Raw genomic sequence first — 27,658 nt, forward strand, 5'->3', positions numbered from 1 at the left:
TCCTTCCCTTCATTAGTCATCCAACACAGAAATTACATACATACATTTATACATATATGTCTGTCTATATATACATATATAAAGCTCTGACAAAAAGATTAATAAATCTCACATACCATGAGAAAATGTAAGCATTACTTTCTGCAATGTTTATCTTACATTATCTCTGTATTTCCAAAATTTTAAAATTTTTTTCAAAGTACCAAGTGTATCCTAAGATGTGCATTATTTAGAAAGTGAATTTCTCATTTGTTTATTCAAAGTGAATCATTATTATATACACAGCCTTGGTCACTCTGGGTATGTGTTCTGTTGAACTTGAGAAGTATTTGTCAGTATATCGTACTTCCATGTTTACTGTAGATGTTTACCCCAGATATTAAGTGGGGTGGGGTGTGGAGGATGTAGGGTCAAATTCGCCCAACCTGACCACCCAGACCAGAGCATGTAAGAGTCCAAACTGAGAAATACCCCCTATCCCAGGTATAGAAATGTAAACAAAATAGAAATCCCTTTCTCCAAATTAAGCACGCCAGCAGCCTCCCAAAGCATAAGGGCTGTTGTTCCTTACCTCAGATATCAAACTGTATTACAAGGCCACTCTAATCAAAAGAGTCTGGTACTGTCATAAGAACAGACACGCAGACCAGTGGAACAGAATAGAGAGCCCAGAAATAAACCCAAGTCTTTCTGGTTAACTAATATTTGACAAAGGGGGAAGCAGCATAAAATGGAGAAAAAATAGCCTCTTCAATAAATGGTGTTGGGAGAACTGGACACCTACATGAAAAAAAAAAACCAAACCCAAAAAACCCTCAGATCTTCCACGTGGCGGTATTTTCACCAATGTGTCCCCTGGAGCAAGAGACATGAAGGAAAGAATAAACAAATGGGACCTCATCAAAAGAAAAAGCTTCTGCATGGCTAAAGAAAACAACATTAAAATCAAAAGGGAACCAACCACATGGGAAAACATATTTGCAGGTCATACCTCAGACAAGGGTCTGTTGTCCAAAATATATAAAGAACTCACAGGACTCCACTCCAGGACGACAAACAAAGCAATTGAGGAGGAAGAGGGGAGGGAAGACTGACTGGTGCCATGGAGACCTGCCCCTTGGGCAGGTGACAGATACTGTGTACCATCCAGGAGCAAGTGGGACATGAGAGTGGCTAACAATCCATAAGTCCCCTTCTCGTTAGTTAGCACAGATTGCTCATGCTCTTGGACATCTGCCATTGACATGACAGGAGACAGGTGACATTTTCTGGTTGGCAGAACTGCAACTGGGAGCAGCAGGACAAGTAATGGGAATGAGGGAAGTTTAGAGGCAGAGCCAATGTCAGGCTGTGTGGTAGACTGACCGAGAAGGGTGCAAGAGTGCAGGTGTGAGGTGTGCAGTTACAGGACAGGGAGGCTGCTCACACTCTGCTGTGTGCAGGCAGGTGCACACGGCACCCATGTAGCATTCAGTCACAACGATGGGGAAAATTCAAACCTGTGTCAGTGGACGGAGGCCTTGAACACTGAAGGGAAACACTCAGTGGTGGAGGATACCCCAAAACAACAAAGTTTATGTTCTTGTCAGGCATAGGTGCAACCTTTCCCTAAGGAGACCTGCACACAGGCCCAACACCTTGTGCTAATGTTGGGGGGCCTCGCATGTCTCAATCCATCCTAGTTTACACAGCTTGATGGTGTTGTTTAGAAAAACAACACAGTACTCTGTGAGGATTCAGGTATATATGGAAAAGTCTATGGATAGCCCTTACAAGGCTCATCCTGCACCCGTGATAATCTGGGCTGCAAGTAAGGGTTAGGTGGGCAAGCCTTTGGCACCTGCAGGCCGGACAACATTTTGACCACCCTCAGTAGAACTAGTCTTGTGGGCACGGTTCCATTCCCTCTATATGCAGCAGCTAATGCCTGCATTGGCATTGGCTGATGACTGGGATCTGGTCCATCCTGTATGGCCCAGCTTCCCAAAACCTGGGACTTCATTGTTTTACTCAGGGCAGACAGACCATCCCTCATTCCTATAGCGAAGAAAGGCCTTACCCTGGACACTAACACCCTTGACAGACCCATGGATATCTGTCATTCAGTACAGCCGGGCACTGCACACTTTAGGCCCTCGATTGTCAGATGCTCTTCTTGAACTTCTTTATCTTCCCAGGAAGAATGGTAGGAGCACGTGAACAAGCCTTTCTCTTCTTTCTTCTTCCTCCACACCCCTCCTGGAAGGAAAAAATGCACCTCCTGATGCATTCTCAAAACAAAACTTACCCCTTCCTGCTGCCATGTGAGCCCAGCCTTCCAAGGGAAAGATCATTCCCAGGCAGAGACTGAAATACCTGCACTCCCTCTCCAAACTAGATGCACAAACAACATGCAATCACACACACTTGGTGCTGTTTATTTCCCTTTGCACTTTACTTCAGGCTAATGGATGTGTCTGTGTCTGAAGGCCTCACCACGCAATCACTCTTCAGTTATTTCCTGTGCAACAGAAAATTGTTTGCTTGAAAACCCATTTTCTCTTAGAAGGCCTTGTCAACAAAATTCTCTTTCAGATGAACTGGACTCTTTGTCCTATGTATCTTATCTTCTGGGAGTTCCCCGCAACACAATACAGAGTGGCACTACCACATCCACTATCACAGGGACAGGCCCTGCTTGCTCCTGTTTCACTGACTCCTCGCCTTGCTCCTTTGACTTAGCCTCTGACTCCTCCTCCGCCTCCTCCACTACATGCCCATCCTGCATGAGGTCCTCTCCCCCCAGCTCAAACTGTTCATCAGAAACCCGTTGCCCCTGCATCCTCTCCTCCTGGACACACTCTCCGGCCCCGTTGGGCCCCCTGTGGGACCTCACCCTCCTCTCCCTCCACCGACGGCTCCTGGGCCAACACCTCCTCCTGCCTGCCCACATGCAGATCTAGCCAGACCTTTCCCCCTGGCCCCAAACTTGCATCGGCCGCCCAAACCTGCTCCACGTGCGTGAGGTCCACCCCTTCTGCCACAAACGGCTGCACAGCCACCAACCCACCCTCGGGCCCCTGCTCCTCCCCCCACTGCTCAGCCAGGTCAGCGCTCTGCCTCACCTCAGGCTCTTCATCCTCACCCAGCTGCGACTCGCCCGCCACGTCCTCGTCCCCGCCCCCCGCATCTGGCCTCACCTCCGCGCCTGCTGCTGCCACGCTCCCATCCCCGGCCGCCACTGTTGCCTCAGCTGCCAACACCCGCCTCACGCGGTCCAGCCCGGGCCCCAACTCTGCACTGCACAACTCCTCTGCCCTCAGCTCCACAGCACCACCTTCCTGCGCCGACGCCAGCAGGGAGCCAGGGGCACCCCGGGCCGCCCCACTCGCCTCGGCCTCCATCATCCAATCGCCCCCTAGCGCGCCGGCTGTGCGGGGCACGCGTCCCTACCAGCGGCGCCCAACCCAACGAGGACGACCCAGGAGGCCTGCGGAGCCCTGCTGTGGGCCAGCCCAGGCCAGCCAGAGGTGCGGCCCTGGCTCAGAGCGGGGCCCAGCCGAGAAAACGCCTGCAAACGCCGAGGCCGCGGCCAGAGGAGCCCACAGCGCCGCGCCCCAGGGTTAAGACGTGCGGCTTCGGGGCGGACCCCGGACCCGAGGAGGAGGGCGCATGCGTACGTCCTTCAATCCTCGGCGGCGGCGGCGGCGGCGACGGCGGGTAGGGAGCGGCCGCCAGCCCTGACGTCGCGTGCTCTGCACGCACCTTCCGCCCGTCTCACACCTCCTCCAATCAGTGACGCCACCGTGGGCGGCACCTGCCTGGGCCACGCCTGGCAGCCCCTCGCCGCCCGCCCCAGTCCCCTTCCTCCTCCAGCTGCCCGGCGGTGCCCGCCCGCCCGGGAAGCGCACCCTGAGACCCCGCTTCCCCGCCTTCCGCGGGCACCCCCCCACCCCCGCCTGCCGTGTTGTACCACCACCGCCGAGGAAGAGGCCGTGCTTCTTGCGCACTCACTACCATTCCCTCCCCTACCGCAGCCCCTGTCAAACGCCAGTGTCTGTTCTGTCTGTAGCGGTGTACCTATCCGGGATGCGCGGGGCTGCTGGAGTCACCCACGGCGTGCCCCTTTCGTCTGCCTTGTCTCCTGCGGTGTCATGCATGCAGCGTGGACCGATCCACCTCTCAGGGCTGACTACATATTTCCTCCTAGGTGTAGTTAACCCAGGCTGTTTACCAGTTCCTGCGGGGCGGGGCGGGGGGGGGCGAGTTGTTCCTCCCCCACCGCCACCCACAGGACTGCTGTGAGCATCCACGCGCAAGTATGCGAGGACCCGTACTCAGTTATGTTGGCATCGCAGTTGGCGCTGGAGTCCCTGAGTCAGATTGCTGCTTCTGACTTGCTGCTTATGGAATCTGCAGTGGTTTTCAGAGCAGCTGTACCACTTCAACGTTTCTGTGGCCCACGCACAGGACTCCAGCTCACCTACATCCTCACCAAGCCTGACCTTTTCCTTGGCAGAAATTATAGCCTACTCAGCAGTAAAGTAGAAGCACAGTCCTACCTCAGTGCGGTTTAGGTTTACATTTTGCTAATGACCGACTCGACCGAGCACCGCCTCACGTGCTTTCGGCCGCTTGCCTGCCTTGTCTGGAGAAACGCCTATTAACAGTCCGGCCGTGTCTGTTATATTCCCCGCCTTTTTGCGGTCAGAGCTTCTAGAGATTGCCGATCTTCGAAGGTGCCCTTGTAAATATTTCTGCTTTGTTGACTGCAGCTATTCACGCAGAGACGACTCGAGTCCCTGGACGCCAAGCATCACCGGGACTGCGGGTATATTTCCATTCCCGGACTGAGCGTCGCCTAGGAGACCCAGGCGTTGTAAACAGTTTCCACTGTGAACATTTGGGGAGGGACAGCACAGCACCGGAGATAGAGTGGATACCACCGTCCAAGTGTGCATGGCCCAAGTGCGGTGGCCCCTAGACATGTCAGCAGGCACCCCTTGTAAACTGCACGGCATGTGTGATTGCCCAACGACTGTGCTGAACACCTCAAACTCGTACGAAATAATACGGGCAAAAAAGGCCAGGAATTACCTGTTGAAACAGGATTAGGGGTGCAAACATGGACCCGTTCCCCTGAGTGTACACCTCACTGAGGGAAGCTGCCACGGCCAAGAGTCTGTGATTCTTAAAAGTACCGACAAAGTCGCGAAAAGAGGAAGGACTCCTTTCTATGTGTAAGCGCTTTGTGAAGAAGACCAGCAGCAGGAACACGTTAACTTTTAGGTCAGTGGGGATGCTGAAGAAGCAAGAGAACGCAAGTATTTCTTCAAGGAGCCATCAGAAAACCTCAAAGGAATGATCTTCTGCGCCCTGTGTGAGAACTGGTTTCATTAAGCTGCGCAGCGTGGTAGAGAGGCTGAAGGAGGGAGTACTATAAAGTTTCTGGAACGTCTCTGGAACATCAAACGTTTCCCCCTGAATGAGCTCGCTGTGCTTTTGAGCAAGGCGGGCGACGTGATGCGTTCTATAACCGGAGGGTGAAAGACCGACTCCGGGGAAGGCACGGGCTTCGGCCTCTGGGCGTTGGCCCGCTTCCCCAGGAAGGTAGTCCCGCCTCACAAGAAGGTAGCGCCCGGGCACTGTCCGTGCGCAGCTGGCACAGCAGACGCTGCAGCCCCTCCAAGGGCGGCCACGCGCGGCTCCCACCTGGCCGTGCCTCTGCTTGAGGCAGACCCTCGGGCCGCTCCTCTGCCGTTAGTGCCGCCTCCTCTGCCGCCAACATCCTGTCCCCCGCCCCACTTGCACCACGGGCCTCAGATTCCGCAAGTCCAGCACCAAACCCAAGCCCCGCGCGCGCGTGGGCCCTCTGCCACGCCCCGCCTGCTGCCGCCAGCAAGGTCTCAGGGCCCGAGTATCCCCCTTCCCTGGGAGGCGTCCCTCGCCAGCCGTCTGCCACCCGGGGCCTGCCCCCGGCCGCTGTCCTTGGTCCCCGTGCCCGGCACTGCCCGGGCAACTGCACGGACACCACTGTGACCTGGAGGGCCCTGGCAGGTGCGATGGTGACCCAAGAGGCGCACAGAGTCCCGCTGAGTGCGGGCACGGGGGCAGTTGCCGTGTGTGCCGCCCGCCGCCAGGGCCCTTACCCGGGTTCTGGCTGCAGACACAGACACTGGGGTAGAGGAGCAGGCGCGGGGGCTCGGGGGCTTTCCTGCAGCCTCACAGTGGAGAGGAAGGCCAGGGAGGGAGGGGCAGGCGGCTGGCCACACCCAGCCTGCCCACCTGACCTCGCGTGCTCTGAGGGTGGCCACCTCGAGCAGCGCACCCCTCTTGCCAAACTCCTGGGCCCAGCCTGTCAGCCCGGCCCCCTCTGGGGCAGCATGCTCCCTCAGGCATCAAAGGGGCCGTGGCCAGGAAGGGCACCCTCTGACCCCGCTTCTGGGCCCCACCCCCCAACCCACATCCCCGGAGCATGGACACCTGCCGTGGGTGCTCTGCACAGGCTAACCAGTCTCTCCCACTACCCACTTCCCTGTCTGTAGCACTTCCCCAGGGTAGCCCAGTGAGACCAGGGGAGAGGCCCAGGGATGCGCGCCCTGGGCAGCAGAGGCTGTTTCTGGGAGCACTCCTCTCAGAGGTGCCAGCCGCAGGCTTGGGAAGGCCTGCTCCCGAAGGGCACTCTGACCTTCTACTCCAGAGGGAGAAGTGCCAAGAAGAGTGTGTATGTTCTTCTGTCAGCAGTCTTCCCTCTGTTTCTTACTTCTCTCCTTCTCACTGTCTCTCCTTGTGTCCGTCCGTCTCTCTGTCCGCTCCCCGCCTTCAGATTCCACAGAGCTATAGCAACAAAGTGCCTCAAACAGGGAAGGCGCCTGCTGCTAAAACCTGTTGCTCCTCTGGAAATAGCAGGCCTCTCCCACTCTGCCACGGTGCACCCGTTCAGGTGACCAGAGGCCGCCGGGAACTCCGTGTTGCCGACGCCTTTCTACGCTGCTTCCCTAAGGCAATCGCAGAGACGCAGGTGTCCCCCTCTGGAGCTGCCTTGCTGCGGGAAACGGAAGTCCTGCTGGCACCCTGAGGGTAGGAGTGAGGGCCGCTGCGTCTGCCCTGGGTAACGCCGTGAAGCGCCAGCGTTTGGGAAGCCGGGCCCTGCGCAATGGCCCAGGTCCCACGCAGCAGCTGCCGCCAAGGCAGGCATTGGCTGCTGCCCACAGAGGGCATGGAATCGTGCCCGCAGGACGCGTTCCACTGAGGCTGGTCCAGATGTTGCGGGGCCTGCGGACGACGGGTCTCGCCCGCCCAGCCCGTACTTGCAGCCCAGCCGACAGAGGCACACGACGAGCCCTCACAAGGGCCGCGCGTTGACTTCCCCACGCACGCCAGAGTCCTCAGGGGACACCGTCTGGTTTTTCCACCAGCAGTGTCCGCCTGTGGAATCGGGCACGCAGAGAGACACGCCGCGCCCCGCAGCCTTAGTGCAGGCTTTTGGCCTGTGTGCACTTCTCACTGGGGGAGTGGTTGCACCTTCGCTTGACAAGAGCATAGACTTTGTTCTTTTGGGGTGTCCTCCAGGACTGCGTGCTTTGCTTCAGTGTGCAAGGCCTCCGTCCGGTGGCACGGGTTTGGATTTTCGACTTCAGGTTCGCTGACCGCTGCGTAGTGCTGCCGTGTGCCCATGCCTGCCCACAGCGGGGCCTTACGGCATCCCTCGGCCTCAGAGGCAAAGTCACACCTGCACTCCTGCACCCTTCCCTGTAAGCCGACCACACAGCCTGACGTCGGCTCTGCCTGTAAACTCACCTGGTTCCCTTGACTCTTCCTGCTGCTCCCGGCAGCAGGCCTTCCCAATGGCAAACGCCACCTGTCTGCAGTCATGTCAACGGCAGATGTCCAAGAGCGAGGGCGGGTGACAACTCTGCGCCAGCTAAAGGAGACAGGGATTTACGGACCGTGCCCACACGCAGGCCCCCCTTTAGCCCCCGGATGGGACACTGTGGGTGGTGTCACCTGCCCAAGTCGCAGGTCTCCATGGCAGCAGCCCATCTCCCAGACATTCCCTGAGAGAAAGGAACAAATGCCTCAGGCCTGCCGTGCCCGTTTCCTCCCTGCAAAGGCTTGCCTCTCCAACACGCGGGCCGAATACCTCACGCACCACATGCTCAGGCGCCCGTCCAGCCCATCTGCTTCATTCCGGTACGTTTCCCTTCTACCAGAGGCCACTGAGGCAGAAGCACTGCCAGGACGCTTTTGTCTCTCCAAGTCACTGAGGTGCCTGGGGGAAATCTCTGCATGCACAGGCGACGCCTCTGGCAGCCTTTGTTTCTGTGCCAGGAAACCCGCACAGACCCCTTCAGCCTTCGCTGGCACGGGACCACTACAGGAAGGCCCTGTCCGCATTGGCCCAGTCGCCACAGTGGTCTGCCCTACTGGGCAGAAGCGGTCTGCCCTACTCGCTTCCTGCTCTGGACTGTCCCCTAGCACTCACCAAACACGCCCCCCCGCCCCCGCCCGCACTCACAGGCACGGGCACATCGCCAAAGTCCTCTTGGGCCACGCTGTGCCCACGGTGTCCCCAGTCCTCACGCCGCTGCCTTTTCACTAGCGGGATGTCCCAAGTGTGCTCTGTGGAGCCTGATGCCACCACCAGCGTGATGGCCTGGCTGAGGGAGCCCGTGCGTTACATGGGTACTACAGGTAGCAGCAGGGAGGGGACTGTGTGGCAGGGCTGGCTTTAGCCTGGAAGGATGGGAACTGGGGGCCTGGGGACACAAGGCCGACGGACTGCTCTGTGCTCATGTACGCAAGGGCCAAGGTGCCTGGAACACAACTGCACAAATGTGGTGAAGAATCCTCCTTGTTGTCCAGCTCCCTGGGCCATCCCGCCAGAGTGCCCCGGTGCCCCGAGATTTCTCACCTCCTCCTACTTACTCCTACCTGCTGCCCTCCGCTGCATTCTGACCCACCGCTTGGCGGCCTGGGGGAGCCTCCAGTGTTCCTGAGCCCCAGTGGACGCTCACCTTTCTGACAGGAGTTTCCTCCTTGCCACAGCTCACACAGGGAACGCCCAGCCCTTAGGCTCCTCAGCAAAGGGTCCTGCTCTCAGCTCCCTCCACTGGGGCCTTCCTACCCCTGCCGTGATACCTCAGCAGGTTGGGCCGCAGGTCCTCCCCAACAGCGCACGGGAGGACTGTCCCGGAGAACTCTTCACAAACCGCAGGCCTCCGGCCACTCCATTTCTTACCGTGGCCAGTGCAGCCTCACCTCAGCAGTCTTGCCCGAGCCTGGAAGGCTGTGCTCACACAATCCGGTGAAGAGGTTGAGGCTGGCTGTGTCGGGCCTTCTGCTTGGCGGTGACCCCCCCCACACACACTCATAGCTCTCAGAACCAGTCCCCTATGCTGGAAACCACTCTCTGGGTGGCCCTCTGGCCCCACGACACGACTTGGGAGGCACGTTTCTCCCGGACCCTGAGCAGGGTAGAGATTCTGTAGCTGGCAATGCCTTTTGCTTTCCAGAGTTCAGCATTTCCTCCTAGCTATGTGCACCCGCACGGAGCCTTTGCTCCCATCACACAGGCTTCTGATGTGGGCCTCGAGGAACGCCATTCTGGAAAAGTGTTTCCCCACACACGTCAAAACTTGGATCACGAGCCTGCTCTCTTCTTGTGAAGAGGTTGGCAAAGGGGCACACAAAGGAGAAATGGTCTTCCTTACACACTGGAGCCTGCTAAAAGCCTCCTCAGGTTTGAAGGTTCGCAGAACGTTTTTACTACTTCCAAGATGTTCCTCAGCGTTAACGGCCTGGTTGGGGCCTTCCTACCTTCCTTAATTTAGGAGCAAGGTACCCTGGCATGCTCACCCACTGGGACGCTGGAAGAGCTGTGCCAAGTTTATTGCTGAGGAAAATTTCTCTACACGGGGAATGGGTTGCAGGAGATGTGCGTCTGTGGCCTTGCGGAACAACAGTGTGCTGAGGGAAGCAGCGCGCTTAAGGGCACACCCTTGCTGGACGCACCGCATCCCGCGCCACTGCGTTTTCCCACAGGCAAACCGGTATGACTGGGACAAGACCAAGGCACGATGAGGCCCTGAGCTGTGCCGCCCAGCATTCTAATATAGTAGGCTTCGTGCCTGAAGCGCTTCTCTATTTAAAGGGGACCCACTGGTCCTAGAGGGAGGTTTTGAGGCATGGGTTTGAATCTCGACCAGAGGTCCGTGGCAGCTTCTGCCACTTGACCCAGTGCCAAGAAATGACCAGTGTCCTAAGGTGCGGCTCTCGTGCCGTGAGCAGTGGAGCAAATACAGTCTGTGGGACAGTATTTGCCACTGTCGATTCAGCCACTGACTACATACATGGCCACCTTCAATTTCTGGAAAGATTTCCCCTTCTCTCCTTCTCTCTCTCCTCTCTCTCTCTCTCTCTCTCTCTCTCTCTCTCTCTCTCTCTCTCTCTCTCACACACTCACACACACGCACAATCCCAGACTGAAGTTTTTCTAAGGCATCTCGTCCCCATGTGAAACGTGGGACGGGCAGGTTAGCGGGGGAAAGGTGGCCGTCGCCAGTGCCCCCAAGAAAAATGGACCGATCGTTTCAGAGAGGGTTTACTGGAGTGCCCGGCGCTTTGACCCTTTTCAGTAACCTGAGGCAGGCTGTTTCTCGGGAGTGGGGATGCCCACGGTGAATGGCGCTGTGGTGTGAGGAAGGACACAGAGATATTGGGACCGCACGGGAAGTCAGAAATAGCTGAACGTTAGGACACGCGTCATTTGTTGGCGTTGGGTCGGCCTCCACCCTCTACTTGGGCCAACTCTCCAGGTCATCTTAGTGGGATCAGCCATGGGCCTCAGTTCAAGATTCAGCCCCCCCTTTGAACAGATTCAATGGGTCCCCTTTAAATACAGAAGCCGTCAGGCGTGCAGCTGAAAATAGAGGGTGGCACAGCTCAGGACTTCACGCTCCCTTGTAATCCCCCTCGTTTGCCCGTGGGAAAACGCAGTGCCGCCAGGGTGCAGTGTTGTCCACAAAGAATGAGCCATTTAAAGCGGTCTTCACCCAGCACCCTCTTGTTCCACAAGACCCCAAACACGCAGCTCCCGAAACCCGTTCCCCGTGTAGAGCAATCTTCCTCAGCGACGAACTCTGTGGCATTCTTCCCGGATTCCCGTCCATGAGGCATTCCAGGGCCTTTCTCCCAGCTGAGGGAAGACAGGACATAACGCTGGACATTAACGTGGCGGGACACCCCGGGAAGTCCCACAGTCATCGTGCCAACGTTGAAATCTAAGAAAGTTTGTAGCAGGCTCCACCATGGAAGAAGGCCTAGGTCATTTCTACCCTGCTTCCTTTCTCTGCCCTCTTCAGGGGAGGGCAGCACACTCCTCAGTTAACTTGTAGTGCGAAAAGGGGAGACACTTTTCCACTATGGGGTTGTTGAAACCCTCATCCGAAGCATACCTGATCTGGAGTAACGGCTACATGTGGGTGCTGGCAGGCTTGAAGGAACCTTGAAGTTCTGGGCCGGGGCCGGGGCCGGGAAGGGGGCGGGAACGGGGGGAACGCATTGCCAGCTGGAAAACCTCTACCCTCTTCTGGGTGCGGGAGAAATCGGACTCCCAGGCCGCCCCGTGGCCCCGGGAGCCCACGGGGGGGAATCATTCCCCTGTACGCCACTGGTTCTGGGACTATGAATGGGGAGTCCGCAGCCACAGTCACGACACAACCAGCTCCATCCCCTTCAACTCGCCGTCTTAGCACAGGGTTCCCCGACCCGGCAGGACGGCTGGGGTGAGGCTCCTCTGGCCGGGGTGACAAAGGGCGGGTGATGCTGGAGGGCCTGTTTGGTGCAGAGCGGACCGGGAGTGTCCGGCCCTGCACTCTCTTGCTTCCACGTCCCACGTAAGTGAGGACCTGCGGCTCAACCCCCTGAAGCATTACGCCAGGGGTAGGGAGGTCCCAGTGGAGGGAGCCGGGAGCAGGACCCCTTGCTGAGGAGCCTAAGGCCTGCTCGTTCCTACGGGAGTCCTTGCACCAAGGAAACTCCTCTCAGAAACACAAGCTTAAGCCGGGGCTCAGGGACACAGGAGTTACGCCAGGGTGCCAGTCGGAGGGTCACAATACTGCAAAGGACCGTGGGCGGGGGCGGTGCCCGTGCACACAGAGTAAGTACAAGGAGGTGAGAAACCTCAAAACGGCTACAGCCTCCCTACTGCGCAGATGGCCTGGGGTGCTGTACCACAAAATGCGGTGGGAATCCTCCACCACATTTCTGCGATTGTATTTCAGGTGCCTTGGGCCCTCGCCTACCTGGGCTGCAAAGCACTCAGTCAGCCTTGGGTCCCTCAGGCATCCTGAGGGCATCCCCGGGCATCCTGGCAAAGTCCTCCCTGCAAGGTTCCACCTGCTCTCCAGTGCTGCTACCCCGAGTTCCTATCTTAGCCCGGGGGCCCCCCGCGGCAGAGCCCTGGTGTTGGCGGTGACGGGAGCCACTGCACAGCACACTTTAGAGGAGCTGCAGGAGGAAGAGGAAGTGGGGTCACGAGAGGGCCCAGTGGAAGGAGCCCTGCGGACACCAAGTCTCACAGGGAGGCCCGCGACCTCTTCAGGTGCGTGCCCACGGCAGTGAGGGAAGGTGTGGGCGTGTTTCTTTGCGTGTGACTGCTAGGGGGCGGTCCAGAGCAGGAAGGCATAGGGCCGACCATGCCACTGGCCAGGGAGGACAAGCCCTGGGCTCAGACTGCCCATGCCAGCGACGTCAGAAGGTTTCTGTGCGGTGTTCTCGCACAGGAAGAAATGGATGCTTTCAAGGGCATCGCCTGCAGCCGCAGAGTTTTGGACACGTACTCTGCCTGACGTGGGAACCGTCAGAAACATCTCAGGAGCGCACGAGCCTGTGTCCTGTGGGGAAGGCACATTTGCCGGCATGACGTGATGATTATGGATGAGCCGGACAGGCATCTACACATCCGAGCGTGTGCAATCCCACGTGCGTGGTGGCGAGAGAAGACTTTGGAAGTGAATGTCTAACGTGTTTGTTCCTGTCCCCCCCCAGGATTATCTGGGAAGAGGGGAAGGCACGTACACCCTGACTGCTGCCGTGGACACTTGCCCTTTGGGGAGGGTACACACACGGTGGACCGTCTGGCAGGCAGGAGGACCTCCGTGTGGCTAAAGGTTCCTAAGCCCCCCTTCTCCTTAGCTACCGCACAGCTGTACTGCACATGTGCCCTTGGCGTTCTGCTATGCACACGACAGGAGAGAGCCCACATTTGCCAGTTGGTAAGATGGCAAGTGTGATCTGATCTGCGGGACACGTGTAGGGATCCAGGGAGACTTCCAGGCAGAGCCAACGTCAGCCTGTGTGGCGGGCTTGCAGGGAAAGGTGCAGGAGTGCGTGTGTGAGGTGTGCGGTTACAGCCCTGGGAGGCTGCTCCGCTCCCCCCCGCGCCCCCGCCCCCGTGTGCAGGCAGGAGCACACGGCAGCACCGCGCGGCACTCAGTCACACCTAACGGGAAAATTCAAAGCGGGGTCAGCGGACAGACGCCTTGCACACTGACGCAGAACGTCCCGTGGTGAAGGCCGCCACAGAACAACAGAGTTGATGTCCTTGTGAAGCAAGCAAAGGGACCGCCATTCCCCCAAGGAGACCTGCACGCCGCCCAACACCTTGGGCCGATGTTGGGGAGCCCGGCGTGTCTCACCCCATCCCAGCTGCCACGGAGCTTGACGGAGCCGTGGAGCAGCAACAGAGTGGTCAGTGAGGATTGTGGTACGTGTGCAAAAGTCAACGGGTGGCCCCCGTGAGGGCTCGTCCCGCGCCTGTGCTCAGCTGGGCAGCAACCAAGAGCGGGCGGGCCAGCCGAGGCGCCTGCAGGCTGGACGACATCTACACCGTGCTCAGCGGAACTGGTCTGGTGGGCACCACGGCGAACCCAGTGTGCAGCAGCAAATGCCCGCACTGCCATCAGCTTCTGACTGGGACCTGGTCCACCCGTTGTGTCACCCAGGGCAGACCCAGCGTGCCTCACTCCCAGACAGGGAAGAAAGGCCTTACCCTGATGACACCCTGGGACACCCCTGGAAGTCCCCCGTACGTCTCTCGGGTCTTGAAAATTGGGAAAGTCCTCTGCAGTATTTACTTTGTAAGAGCGCATAGTTGACTTGCTTCTCTGCTCCCTTTGTCCAACGTCTCAGAAGACAGCAAGAGCGCATCGGTGGGCCATCTCCATGTTGCATGCAGACCTAAGAGCCCCAGTCCAGGGTCACCTCGCCCTGGCCTGTGGCCGGTGGAACTCACAGGAGCCCCAAGGGTCACCGGTGTCTTTCTCAGGAAGCCATATCCTTGTGAGGAAGAGTCAAAGCGTCACAGGAAGGGAAGGTGTACCGACCGTGGACGCCGTGGGTGGAGGGAGGCCCCGGACCACCTGGGGTACGTTCCTGTGTTGGCAAACGAGGGTGTGGCCCGGCTCTTGTGTCTAAGTGCCAGGCAGCACTCTGGCTTTGCGTGAACCTGCGTCAATTTACCCTTCCTACCGGGGGGGGGGGGGGGGGGGAGGGTCTTCCCAAAGGCGGCTTCAGCTCTTCACTGCCTTCCCCCGTGCGAGCGTCTGGCCCCCTTCGACAATGTCCCTACGTGGGCCGTGTTGCCCGGGACCCAAGCCCTACGTGTCCGAGGGTCTCAGCAGAGGACGGCCACTCACCCCTCTGACTGCGCCCTTGGGCCCACCCTGGACTGGAGCGCTTGCCATCCCACGTGCTGCCTGCTCTCACGGTGCCTAGCGCCATCCACTAAGGAGCACCCGTGGGAGCCTCTCATCCAGTATCGCTGAGGACTGACTGGACCGTATCGGCCGTCTGTGGCCAGAGCCTTTCCTTGAACGCCTTTACCTTTCTAGGAAGAAGGGTAGTACCCAGTGAACAGGCCTTTCGTTATTTTTTATTCATGCCCTGTCCCTGCCTGGATGGAAGAATTGCTCCTCCTGATGCATTCCCAAAGCTAAAGTTTCCCCCTTTCTGCAGCTCATGGGCCCAGCCCCCCATGCGACAGATTATTCCCACGCCAAGTTTGAAAGGCCTGCATTTTCTCACCAAAATAGCTACACGAAATACTCATAGTTACACAGTTATTTACTTTCTATCCATTTTATTTGAATAATAAACTGTCAATGCTAAGGCTAATTGAAGTGTCAATGTCTGAAGTCCTTGTCATCTGATCAGTCTTCAGTTTTTTCCTGTGTGGCAGAAAAATGTTTGTTTGAAAACCCATTTTCTCTGTGAAGGCTTTGTCAACAAAATACCTCTTTAGATGAAATGGACCCTTTGTCTTATATACTTCAGCTTCAGGGAATACCTGCCACACAGCACAGCGTGGCACTATCACACCCACTCTGACCGCTGTCAAGTCCTTTAGAAAGATGCAGGCCTCTAGAAATGACAGAGAACCGTGCCTGCACCGGGCACCTCTTAAATGTCCTCCACCCGTGTGTTCAACGTTTTCCTCCAGGACCTCTTCCTGATGACCAGTGTTCAGAGGGGGCGGGGGGTACCCGGGACTCATAGGATATCAAAGATGGCTGTGATGATCAAAGGAAACAGTGGGACAGTCTAGGAATCTTGAATGCTTCCTACACATGTGTGAGAATGGAGGTGGGAGGAACATTGTTCAGGCCACCAATCAAAAGGTAGAAGGTGGACCAGAGAGTGGGGCGAGTAGCCTGGAATGAGAGGTCAGGGCAGCAGAGTCATGAATCCCTATTGATTCTGAGTGGCTGTAGATACACACACTCCTTGGTTAACATTGAGCTTCCCCAACAAGAAACCAATTTGCACTGCAGTTCTCCAGGCTTCTTGTTTTACCTTGATAACCTGGTCACCTCTGGACCTGGGCTGTATTCATCCCAGACTGAATGGCTTCATGATAGAAAGAAAGTGTCCACCTACCTGGCACCCGTCTGCTGCGTTACCAGGCAATGCCTTCTCACCTGTCCTCTTCTCGGTCTCCTCTCCTGCCTCTGTCTTCTTCCCGTAGTACTTCAGTGGATTGGGCCACAGGTCGTTACAGATGTACTGGTAGGGGAAACAGCAAAGGTCCGGAGGGGAAGAGCTCGGATCCCCACCCCAGACTCCCGGGGAGCACGTTAAAGGCCTTTCTCGACATTGCCAGGGAGGCCTCACCTCCGCAATCCTGCCAGAGCCCGCCAAGCTGTGGTCAGAGAACCAGTTGAAGAAGTTAAGGCTGCTGTTGTTGTGCCTGCGACTGTAGGCCTCTCGTTCGTAATGCTTGTGCCACTGAATGGGAGTGGAATAGGACGCCCTAGACCCTGCAGGAAGACGGGGAAGGCGTGGAGGGAACCGCCAACGTCCAAGTTGAACCCCGCAGCTTAGGGCGCCCACCCAGGGAACCCGCACAGACCTGTGAGCGTGATGACATACTCCTTGACAACCACATCATTGCGGAAGTAGGGGTTCCTGCGAAACAGCAGCAGGATCTTGCAGTGATCCTTGCTCTTCTCCACCTGCGGGGAAGGGTGGAGGAGGAGGGTGCAATGGCACTCCAGGGCACTCGCCCCGTGCTCTGTTTGGGCGCAGGTCATTCTCCCAAGCTCCCTCCCTCCGCCCCGCGCTCTCAGAGCCTCACCTTCAAGTCGATCATGAAGCTCAGCATGCTTTTGTCTTGGTCACTGATCATGGCTGACAACTCAGGGTGGTTGACAAACTGCTCCGGGTCAAGGAGCCTGCAGGCTGCACGCTGGACAGGGAGTGGCCACGAAACGGGGCGTGTGTGGGTGGAGAAGGGCGCGGCATCGCCTCAGCTCTCCTTCCGCTTGGCCCCTTCCTTGCGGGCACCGTGCTGTGAGGTCCCCGGGGGCCCCTGGTGCCCTGCCGGCCTCTGCACAGACACAGACGGGCTCGCCCCGCCACCCGCCGACCCCGCTGCGCCTAGGCCTCGGCCGGATGTGCTTTCTTCCCCAGAGCACGCACTGCTGGCTCCGACTGACCACGCGGACATTCAGGCCCGTCTCCCGCAGCATTCCTCGGAGAAGGGCCTGGGCGCTACGGCCCTCCCGGGAGCCTGGACTGCACTGCTACCACGAGCATGACGCATGTCCCCCAAAGTCTCTTTGTCAGGCTGCGTTCTCCAGCCCGCGCTTTGCCGCACCGTGTGTAGGAAGGGCGAGCTTTTCTGCGCTATGTCTCGATCCGCTCTGACCTGTGCCCGCTCATAACCCTCTCCCACCACTACCCCAGCACACTGCGGTCCCTACAATGCGGCACCAAGGATACAGCTTCGGGCCAGAATCCACGCAGCCGCTGGATAAGGGTGCTCCTGAGTTCCAGGTGGGGCTGTCGCCTCTGCCAAGTCCTGCGCTGGAGCCGAGAGAAGGCCCTCCTGGCTTGCTCGTTCACGGGCTCCATCTCTAACTGGAGCGCCTCTAGCGCCTCCAGTGGGGACCAGCTGCAGGGCCCACGAGGGCCTGGCCCTGCCCGCGGCTGCTTCCCTGACCCCTGGCCCTGTCCCTTTGCCTCCGCCTGTGACTCCTCCTCCGCCTCCTCCACCACCTGCCCCTCCAGCGGGCAGCCCGCGCCCTCCAGCACAAACTCCTCCCCAGCTGCCAGCTGCCCCCGAATGCTCTGCCCCTGGTCCCACTCCCCGGCCCCGTCGGGCCCCCGTGGGACCTCACCCTCCTCTCCCTCCACCGACGGCTCCTGGGCCAACACCTCCTCCTGCCTGCCCACATGCAGATCTAGCCAGACCTTTCCCCCTGGCCCCAAACTTGCATCGGCCGCCCAAACCTGCTCCACGTGCGTGAGGTCCACCCCTTCTGCCACAAACGGCTGCACAGCCACCAACCCACCCTCGGGCCCCTGCTCCTCCCCCCACTGCTCAGCCAGGTCAGCGCTCTGCCTCACCTCAGGCTCTTCATCCTCACCCAGCTGCGACTCGCCCGCCACGTCCTCGTCCCCGCCCCCCGCATCTGGCCTCACCTCCGCGCCTGCTGCTGCCACGCTCCCATCCCCGGCCGCCACTGTTGCCTCAGCTGCCAACACCCGCCTCACGCGGTCCAGCCCGGGCCCCAACTCTGCACTGCACAACTCCTCTGCCCTCAGCTCCACAGCACCACCTTCCTGCGCCGACGCCAGCAGGGAGCCAGGGGCACCCCGGGCCGCCCCACTCGCCTCGGCCTCCATCATCCAATCGCCCCCTAGCGCGCCGGCTGTGCGGGGCACGCGTCCCTACCAGCGGCGCCCAACCCAACGAGGACGACCCAGGAGGCCTGCGGAGCCCTGCTGTGGGCCAGCCCAGGCCAGCCAGAGGTGCGGCCCTGGCTCAGAGCGGGGCCCAGCCGAGAAAACGCCTGCAAACGCCGAGGCCGCGGCCAGAGGAGCCCACAGCGCCGCGCCCCAGGGTTAAGACGTGCGGCTTCGGGGCGGACCCCGGACCCGAGGAGGAGGGCGCATGCGTACGTCCTTCAATCCTCGGCGGCGGCGGCGGCGGCGACGGCGGGTAGGGAGCGGCCGCCAGCCCTGACGTCGCGTGCTCTGCACGCACCTTCCGCCCGTCTCACACCTCCTCCAATCAGTGACGCCACCGTGGGCGGCACCTGCCTGGGCCACGCCTGGCAGCCCCTCGCCGCCCGCCCCAGTCCCCTTCCTCCTCCAGCTGCCCGGCGGTGCCCGCCCGCCCGGGAAGCGCACCCTGAGACCCCGCTTCCCCGCCTTCCGCGGGCACCCCCCCACCCCCGCCTGCCGTGTTGTACCACCACCGCCGAGGAAGAGGCCGTGCTTCTTGCGCACTCACTACCATTCCCTCCCCTACCGCAGCCCCTGTCAAACGCCAGTGTCTGTTCTGTCTGTAGCGGTGTACCTATCCGGGATGCGCGGGGCTGCTGGAGTCACCCACGGCGTGCCCCTTTCGTCTGCCTTGTCTCCTGCGGTGTCATGCATGCAGCGTGGACCGATCCACCTCTCAGGGCTGACTACATATTTCCTCCTAGGTGTAGTTAACCCAGGCTGTTTACCAGTTCCTGCGGGGCGGGGCGGGGGGGGGCGAGTTGTTCCTCCCCCACCGCCACCCACAGGACTGCTGTGAGCATCCACGCGCAAGTATGCGAGGACCCGTACTCAGTTATGTTGGCATCGCAGTTGGCGCTGGAGTCCCTGAGTCAGATTGCTGCTTCTGACTTGCTGCTTATGGAATCTGCAGTGGTTTTCAGAGCAGCTGTACCACTTCAACGTTTCTGTGGCCCACGCACAGGACTCCAGCTCACCTACATCCTCACCAAGCCTGACCTTTTCCTTGGCAGAAATTATAGCCTACTCAGCAGTAAAGTAGAAGCACAGTCCTACCTCAGTGCGGTTTAGGTTTACATTTTGCTAATGACCGACTCGACCGAGCACCGCCTCACGTGCTTTCGGCCGCTTGCCTGCCTTGTCTGGAGAAACGCCTATTAACAGTCCGGCCGTGTCTGTTATATTCCCCGCCTTTTTGCGGTCAGAGCTTCTAGAGATTGCCGATCTTCGAAGGTGCCCTTGTAAATATTTCTGCTTTGTTGACTGCAGCTATTCACGCAGAGACGACTCGAGTCCCTGGACGCCAAGCATCACCGGGACTGCGGGTATATTTCCATTCCCGGACTGAGCGTCGCCTAGGAGACCCAGGCGTTGTAAACAGTTTCCACTGTGAACATTTGGGGAGGGACAGCACAGCACCGGAGATAGAGTGGATACCACCGTCCAAGTGTGCATGGCCCAAGTGCGGTGGCCCCTAGACATGTCAGCAGGCACCCCTTGTAAACTGCACGGCATGTGTGATTGCCCAACGACTGTGCTGAACACCTCAAACTCGTACGAAATAATACGGGCAAAAAAGGCCAGGAATTACCTGTTGAAACAGGATTAGGGGTGCAAACATGGACCCGTTCCCCTGAGTGTACACCTCACTGAGGGAAGCTGCCACGGCCAAGAGTCTGTGATTCTTAAAAGTACCGACAAAGTCGCGAAAAGAGGAAGGACTCCTTTCTATGTGTAAGCGCTTTGTGAAGAAGACCAGCAGCAGGAACACGTTAACTTTTAGGTCAGTGGGGATGCTGAAGAAGCAAGAGAACGCAAGTATTTCTTCAAGGAGCCATCAGAAAACCTCAAAGGAATGATCTTCTGCGCCCTGTGTGAGAACTGGTTTCATTAAGCTGCGCAGCGTGGTAGAGAGGCTGAAGGAGGGAGTACTATAAAGTTTCTGGAACGTCTCTGGAACATCAAACGTTTCCCCCTGAATGAGCTCGCTGTGCTTTTGAGCAAGGCGGGCGACGTGATGCGTTCTATAACCGGAGGGTGAAAGACCGACTCCGGGGAAGGCACGGGCTTCGGCCTCTGGGCGTTGGCCCGCTTCCCCAGGAAGGTAGTCCCGCCTCACAAGAAGGTAGCGCCCGGGCACTGTCCGTGCGCAGCTGGCACAGCAGACGCTGCAGCCCCTCCAAGGGCGGCCACGCGCGGCTCCCACCTGGCCGTGCCTCTGCTTGAGGCAGACCCTCGGGCCGCTCCTCTGCCGTTAGTGCCGCCTCCTCTGCCGCCAACATCCTGTCCCCCGCCCCACTTGCACCACGGGCCTCAGATTCCGCAAGTCCAGCACCAAACCCAAGCCCCGCGCGCGCGTGGGCCCTCTGCCACGCCCCGCCTGCTGCCGCCAGCAAGGTCTCAGGGCCCGAGTATCCCCCTTCCCTGGGAGGCGTCCCTCGCCAGCCGTCTGCCACCCGGGGCCTGCCCCCGGCCGCTGTCCTTGGTCCCCGTGCCCGGCACTGCCCGGGCAACTGCACGGACACCACTGTGACCTGGAGGGCCCTGGCAGGTGCGATGGTGACCCAAGAGGCGCACAGAGTCCCGCTGAGTGCGGGCACGGGGGCAGTTGCCGTGTGTGCCGCCCGCCGCCAGGGCCCTTACCCGGGTTCTGGCTGCAGACACAGACACTGGGGTAGAGGAGCAGGCGCGGGGGCTCGGGGGCTTTCCTGCAGCCTCACAGTGGAGAGGAAGGCCAGGGAGGGAGGGGCAGGCGGCTGGCCACACCCAGCCTGCCCACCTGACCTCGCGTGCTCTGAGGGTGGCCACCTCGAGCAGCGCACCCCTCTTGCCAAACTCCTGGGCCCAGCCTGTCAGCCCGGCCCCCTCTGGGGCAGCATGCTCCCTCAGGCATCAAAGGGGCCGTGGCCAGGAAGGGCACCCTCTGACCCCGCTTCTGGGCCCCACCCCCCAACCCACATCCCCGGAGCATGGACACCTGCCGTGGGTGCTCTGCACAGGCTAACCAGTCTCTCCCACTACCCACTTCCCTGTCTGTAGCACTTCCCCAGGGTAGCCCAGTGAGACCAGGGGAGAGGCCCAGGGATGCGCGCCCTGGGCAGCAGAGGCTGTTTCTGGGAGCACTCCTCTCAGAGGTGCCAGCCGCAGGCTTGGGAAGGCCTGCTCCCGAAGGGCACTCTGACCTTCTACTCCAGAGGGAGAAGTGCCAAGAAGAGTGTGTATGTTCTTCTGTCAGCAGTCTTCCCTCTGTTTCTTACTTCTCTCCTTCTCACTGTCTCTCCTTGTGTCCGTCCGTCTCTCTGTCCGCTCCCCGCCTTCAGATTCCACAGAGCTATAGCAACAAAGTGCCTCAAACAGGGAAGGCGCCTGCTGCTAAAACCTGTTGCTCCTCTGGAAATAGCAGGCCTCTCCCACTCTGCCACGGTGCACCCGTTCAGGTGACCAGAGGCCGCCGGGAACTCCGTGTTGCCGACGCCTTTCTACGCTGCTTCCCTAAGGCAATCGCAGAGACGCAGGTGTCCCCCTCTGGAGCTGCCTTGCTGCGGGAAACGGAAGTCCTGCTGGCACCCTGAGGGTAGGAGTGAGGGCCGCTGCGTCTGCCCTGGGTAACGCCGTGAAGCGCCAGCGTTTGGGAAGCCGGGCCCTGCGCAATGGCCCAGGTCCCACGCAGCAGCTGCCGCCAAGGCAGGCATTGGCTGCTGCCCACAGAGGGCATGGAATCGTGCCCGCAGGACGCGTTCCACTGAGGCTGGTCCAGATGTTGCGGGGCCTGCGGACGACGGGTCTCGCCCGCCCAGCCCGTACTTGCAGCCCAGCCGACAGAGGCACACGACGAGCCCTCACAAGGGCCGCGCGTTGACTTCCCCACGCACGCCAGAGTCCTCAGGGGACACCGTCTGGTTTTTCCACCAGCAGTGTCCGCCTGTGGAATCGGGCACGCAGAGAGACACGCCGCGCCCCGCAGCCTTAGTGCAGGCTTTTGGCCTGTGTGCACTTCTCACTGGGGGAGTGGTTGCACCTTCGCTTGACAAGAGCATAGACTTTGTTCTTTTGGGGTGTCCTCCAGGACTGCGTGCTTTGCTTCAGTGTGCAAGGCCTCCGTCCGGTGGCACGGGTTTGGATTTTCGACTTCAGGTTCGCTGACCGCTGCGTAGTGCTGCCGTGTGCCCATGCCTGCCCACAGCGGGGCCTTACGGCATCCCTCGGCCTCAGAGGCAAAGTCACACCTGCACTCCTGCACCCTTCCCTGTAAGCCGACCACACAGCCTGACGTCGGCTCTGCCTGTAAACTCACCTGGTTCCCTTGACTCTTCCTGCTGCTCCCGGCAGCAGGCCTTCCCAATGGCAAACGCCACCTGTCTGCAGTCATGTCAACGGCAGATGTCCAAGAGCGAGGGCGGGTGACAACTCTGCGCCAGCTAAAGGAGACAGGGATTTACGGACCGTGCCCACACGCAGGCCCCCCTTTAGCCCCCGGATGGGACACTGTGGGTGGTGTCACCTGCCCAAGTCGCAGGTCTCCATGGCAGCAGCCCATCTCCCAGACATTCCCTGAGAGAAAGGAACAAATGCCTCAGGCCTGCCGTGCCCGTTTCCTCCCTGCAAAGGCTTGCCTCTCCAACACGCGGGCCGAATACCTCACGCACCACATGCTCAGGCGCCCGTCCAGCCCATCTGCTTCATTCCGGTACGTTTCCCTTCTACCAGAGGCCACTGAGGCAGAAGCACTGCCAGGACGCTTTTGTCTCTCCAAGTCACTGAGGTGCCTGGGGGAAATCTCTGCATGCACAGGCGACGCCTCTGGCAGCCTTTGTTTCTGTGCCAGGAAACCCGCACAGACCCCTTCAGCCTTCGCTGGCACGGGACCACTACAGGAAGGCCCTGTCCGCATTGGCCCAGTCGCCACAGTGGTCTGCCCTACTGGGCAGAAGCGGTCTGCCCTACTCGCTTCCTGCTCTGGACTGTCCCCTAGCACTCACCAAACACGCCCCCCCGCCCCCGCCCGCACTCACAGGCACGGGCACATCGCCAAAGTCCTCTTGGGCCACGCTGTGCCCACGGTGTCCCCAGTCCTCACGCCGCTGCCTTTTCACTAGCGGGATGTCCCAAGTGTGCTCTGTGGAGCCTGATGCCACCACCAGCGTGATGGCCTGGCTGAGGGAGCCCGTGCGTTACATGGGTACTACAGGTAGCAGCAGGGAGGGGACTGTGTGGCAGGGCTGGCTTTAGCCTGGAAGGATGGGAACTGGGGGCCTGGGGACACAAGGCCGACGGACTGCTCTGTGCTCATGTACGCAAGGGCCAAGGTGCCTGGAACACAACTGCACAAATGTGGTGAAGAATCCTCCTTGTTGTCCAGCTCCCTGGGCCATCCCGCCAGAGTGCCCCGGTGCCCCGAGATTTCTCACCTCCTCCTACTTACTCCTACCTGCTGCCCTCCGCTGCATTCTGACCCACCGCTTGGCGGCCTGGGGGAGCCTCCAGTGTTCCTGAGCCCCAGTGGACGCTCACCTTTCTGACAGGAGTTTCCTCCTTGCCACAGCTCACACAGGGAACGCCCAGCCCTTAGGCTCCTCAGCAAAGGGTCCTGCTCTCAGCTCCCTCCACTGGGGCCTTCCTACCCCTGCCGTGATACCTCAGCAGGTTGGGCCGCAGGTCCTCCCCAACAGCGCACGGGAGGACTGTCCCGGAGAACTCTTCACAAACCGCAGGCCTCCGGCCACTCCATTTCTTACCGTGGCCAGTGCAGCCTCACCTCAGCAGTCTTGCCCGAGCCTGGAAGGCTGTGCTCACACAATCCGGTGAAGAGGTTGAGGCTGGCTGTGTCGGGCCTTCTGCTTGGCGGTGACCCCCCCCACACACACTCATAGCTCTCAGAACCAGTCCCCTATGCTGGAAACCACTCTCTGGGTGGCCCTCTGGCCCCACGACACGACTTGGGAGGCACGTTTCTCCCGGACCCTGAGCAGGGTAGAGATTCTGTAGCTGGCAATGCCTTTTGCTTTCCAGAGTTCAGCATTTCCTCCTAGCTATGTGCACCCGCACGGAGCCTTTGCTCCCATCACACAGGCTTCTGATGTGGGCCTCGAGGAACGCCATTCTGGAAAAGTGTTTCCCCACACACGTCAAAACTTGGATCACGAGCCTGCTCTCTTCTTGTGAAGAGGTTGGCAAAGGGGCACACAAAGGAGAAATGGTCTTCCTTACACACTGGAGCCTGCTAAAAGCCTCCTCAGGTTTGAAGGTTCGCAGAACGTTTTTACTACTTCCAAGATGTTCCTCAGCGTTAACGGCCTGGTTGGGGCCTTCCTACCTTCCTTAATTTAGGAGCAAGGTACCCTGGCATGCTCACCCACTGGGACGCTGGAAGAGCTGTGCCAAGTTTATTGCTGAGGAAAATTTCTCTACACGGGGAATGGGTTGCAGGAGATGTGCGTCTGTGGCCTTGCGGAACAACAGTGTGCTGAGGGAAGCAGCGCGCTTAAGGGCACACCCTTGCTGGACGCACCGCATCCCGCGCCACTGCGTTTTCCCACAGGCAAACCGGTATGACTGGGACAAGACCAAGGCACGATGAGGCCCTGAGCTGTGCCGCCCAGCATTCTAATATAGTAGGCTTCGTGCCTGAAGCGCTTCTCTATTTAAAGGGGACCCACTGGTCCTAGAGGGAGGTTTTGAGGCATGGGTTTGAATCTCGACCAGAGGTCCGTGGCAGCTTCTGCCACTTGACCCAGTGCCAAGAAATGACCAGTGTCCTAAGGTGCGGCTCTCGTGCCGTGAGCAGTGGAGCAAATACAGTCTGTGGGACAGTATTTGCCACTGTCGATTCAGCCACTGACTACATACATGGCCACCTTCAATTTCTGGAAAGATTTCCCCTTCTCTCCTTCTCTCTCTCTCTCTCTCTCTCTCTCTCTCTCTCTCTCTCTCTCTCTCTCTCTCTCACACACTCACACACACGCACAATCCCAGACTGAAGTTTTTCTAAGGCATCTCGTCCCCATGTGAAACGTGGGACGGGCAGGTTAGCGGGGGAAAGGTGGCCGTCGCCAGTGCCCCCAAGAAAAATGGACCGATCGTTTCAGAGAGGGTTTACTGGAGTGCCCGGCGCTTTGACCCTTTTCAGTAACCTGAGGCAGGCTGTTTCTCGGGAGTGGGGATGCCCACGGTGAATGGCGCTGTGGTGTGAGGAAGGACACAGAGATATTGGGACCGCACGGGAAGTCAGAAATAGCTGAACGTTAGGACACGCGTCATTTGTTGGCGTTGGGTCGGCCTCCACCCTCTACTTGGGCCAACTCTCCAGGTCATCTTAGTGGGATCAGCCATGGGCCTCAGTTCAAGATTCAGCCCCCCCTTTGAACAGATTCAATGGGTCCCCTTTAAATACAGAAGCCGTCAGGCGTGCAGCTGAAAATAGAGGGTGGCACAGCTCAGGACTTCACGCTCCCTTGTAATCCCCCTCGTTTGCCCGTGGGAAAACGCAGTGCCGCCAGGGTGCAGTGTTGTCCACAAAGAATGAGCCATTTAAAGCGGTCTTCACCCAGCACCCTCTTGTTCCACAAGACCCCAAACACGCAGCTCCCGAAACCCGTTCCCCGTGTAGAGCAATCTTCCTCAGCGACGAACTCTGTGGCATTCTTCCCGGATTCCCGTCCATGAGGCATTCCAGGGCCTTTCTCCCAGCTGAGGGAAGACAGGACATAACGCTGGACATTAACGTGGCGGGACACCCCGGGAAGTCCCACAGTCATCGTGCCAACGTTGAAATCTAAGAAAGTTTGTAGCAGGCTCCACCATGGAAGAAGGCCTGGGTCATTTCTACCCTGCTTCCTTTCTCTGCCCTCTTCAGGGGAGGGCAGCACACTCCTCAGTTAACTTGTAGTGCGAAAAGGGGAGACACTTTTCCACTATGGGGTTGTTGAAACCCTCATCCGAAGCATACCTGATCTGGAGTAACGGCTACATGTGGGTGCTGGCAGGCTTGAAGGAACCTTGAAGTTCTGGGCCGGGGCCGGGGCCGGGAAGGGGGCGGGAACGGGGGGAACGCATTGCCAGCTGGAAAACCTCTACCCTCTTCTGGGTGCGGGAGAAATCGGACTCCCAGGCCGCCCCGTGGCCCCGGGAGCCCACGGGGGGGAATCATTCCCCTGTACGCCACTGGTTCTGGGACTATGAATGGGGAGTCCGCAGCCACAGTCACGACACAACCAGCTCCATCCCCTTCAACTCGCCGTCTTAGCACAGGGTTCCCCGACCCGGCAGGACGGCTGGGGTGAGGCTCCTCTGGCCGGGGTGACAAAGGGCGGGTGATGCTGGAGGGCCTGTTTGGTGCAGAGCGGACCGGGAGTGTCCGGCCCTGCACTCTCTTGCTTCCACGTCCCACGTAAGTGAGGACCTGCGGCTCAACCCCCTGAAGCATTACGCCAGGGGTAGGGAGGTCCCAGTGGAGGGAGCCGGGAGCAGGACCCCTTGCTGAGGAGCCTAAGGCCTGCTCGTTCCTACGGGAGTCCTTGCACCAAGGAAACTCCTCTCAGAAACACAAGCTTAAGCCGGGGCTCAGGGACACAGGAGTTACGCCAGGGTGCCAGTCGGAGGGTCACAATACTGCAAAGGACCGTGGGCGGGGGCGGTGCCCGTGCACACAGAGTAAGTACAAGGAGGTGAGAAACCTCAAAACGGCTACAGCCTCCCTACTGCGCAGATGGCCTGGGGTGCTGTACCACAAAATGCGGTGGGAATCCTCCACCACATTTCTGCGATTGTATTTCAGGTGCCTTGGGCCCTCGCCTACCTGGGCTGCAAAGCACTCAGTCAGCCTTGGGTCCCTCAGGCATCCTGAGGGCATCCCCGGGCATCCTGGCAAAGTCCTCCCTGCAAGGTTCCACCTGCTCTCCAGTGCTGCTACCCCGAGTTCCTATCTTAGCCCGGGGGCCCCCCGCGGCAGAGCCCTGGTGTTGGCGGTGACGGGAGCCACTGCACAGCACACTTTAGAGGAGCTGCAGGAGGAAGAGGAAGTGGGGTCACGAGAGGGCCCAGTGGAAGGAGCCCTGCGGACACCAAGTCTCACAGGGAGGCCCGCGACCTCTTCAGGTGCGTGCCCACGGCAGTGAGGGAAGGTGTGGGCGTGTTTCTTTGCGTGTGACTGCTAGGGGGCGGTCCAGAGCAGGAAGGCATAGGGCCGACCATGCCACTGGCCAGGGAGGACAAGCCCTGGGCTCAGACTGCCCATGCCAGCGACGTCAGAAGGTTTCTGTGCGGTGTTCTCGCACAGGAAGAAATGGATGCTTTCAAGGGCATCGCCTGCAGCCGCAGAGTTTTGGACACGTACTCTGCCTGACGTGGGAACCGTCAGAAACATCTCAGGAGCGCACGAGCCTGTGTCCTG

The 27,658-nt window shown here is 59.2% G+C and overlaps 2 protein-coding genes across 2 annotated transcripts in view; both read right to left on the minus strand.

The window, feature by feature from the left end:
* Positions 1-7,855: 7,855 nt before the first annotated feature.
* LOC112300900 (testis-specific Y-encoded protein 2-like) lies at positions 7,856-18,168 on the minus strand. The gene is made up of 7 exons (XM_053917890.1): positions 17,263-18,168; positions 16,616-16,693; positions 16,391-16,493; positions 16,153-16,298; positions 15,919-16,044; positions 8,498-8,635; positions 7,856-7,903 (listed from the first exon to the last, which is right to left on the minus strand). Exons 1-7 carry the CDS (start codon positions 18,166-18,168, stop codon positions 7,856-7,858), a joined length of 1,545 nt encoding a protein of 514 aa, XP_053773865.1.
* Positions 18,169-22,640: 4,472 nt separating this feature from the next.
* LOC128780117 (testis-specific Y-encoded protein 2-like) overlaps positions 22,641-27,658 on the minus strand; it is a 19,501-nt gene continuing 14,483 nt past the window's right edge. The window contains exons 7-8 of the mRNA XM_053917891.1: positions 23,283-23,420; positions 22,641-22,688 (exon numbers count right to left, since the gene is read on the minus strand). Coding sequence (XP_053773866.1) covers positions 22,641-22,688; positions 23,283-23,420 — 186 coding nt within the window. The remainder of the gene's footprint in view (positions 22,689-23,282; positions 23,421-27,658) is intronic.

Source organism: Desmodus rotundus, unplaced genomic scaffold (genome assembly GCF_022682495.2).
Source record: "Desmodus rotundus isolate HL8 unplaced genomic scaffold, HLdesRot8A.1 manual_scaffold_42, whole genome shotgun sequence".
In the NCBI taxonomy this organism is placed as follows: domain Eukaryota; kingdom Metazoa; phylum Chordata; class Mammalia; order Chiroptera; family Phyllostomidae; genus Desmodus; species Desmodus rotundus.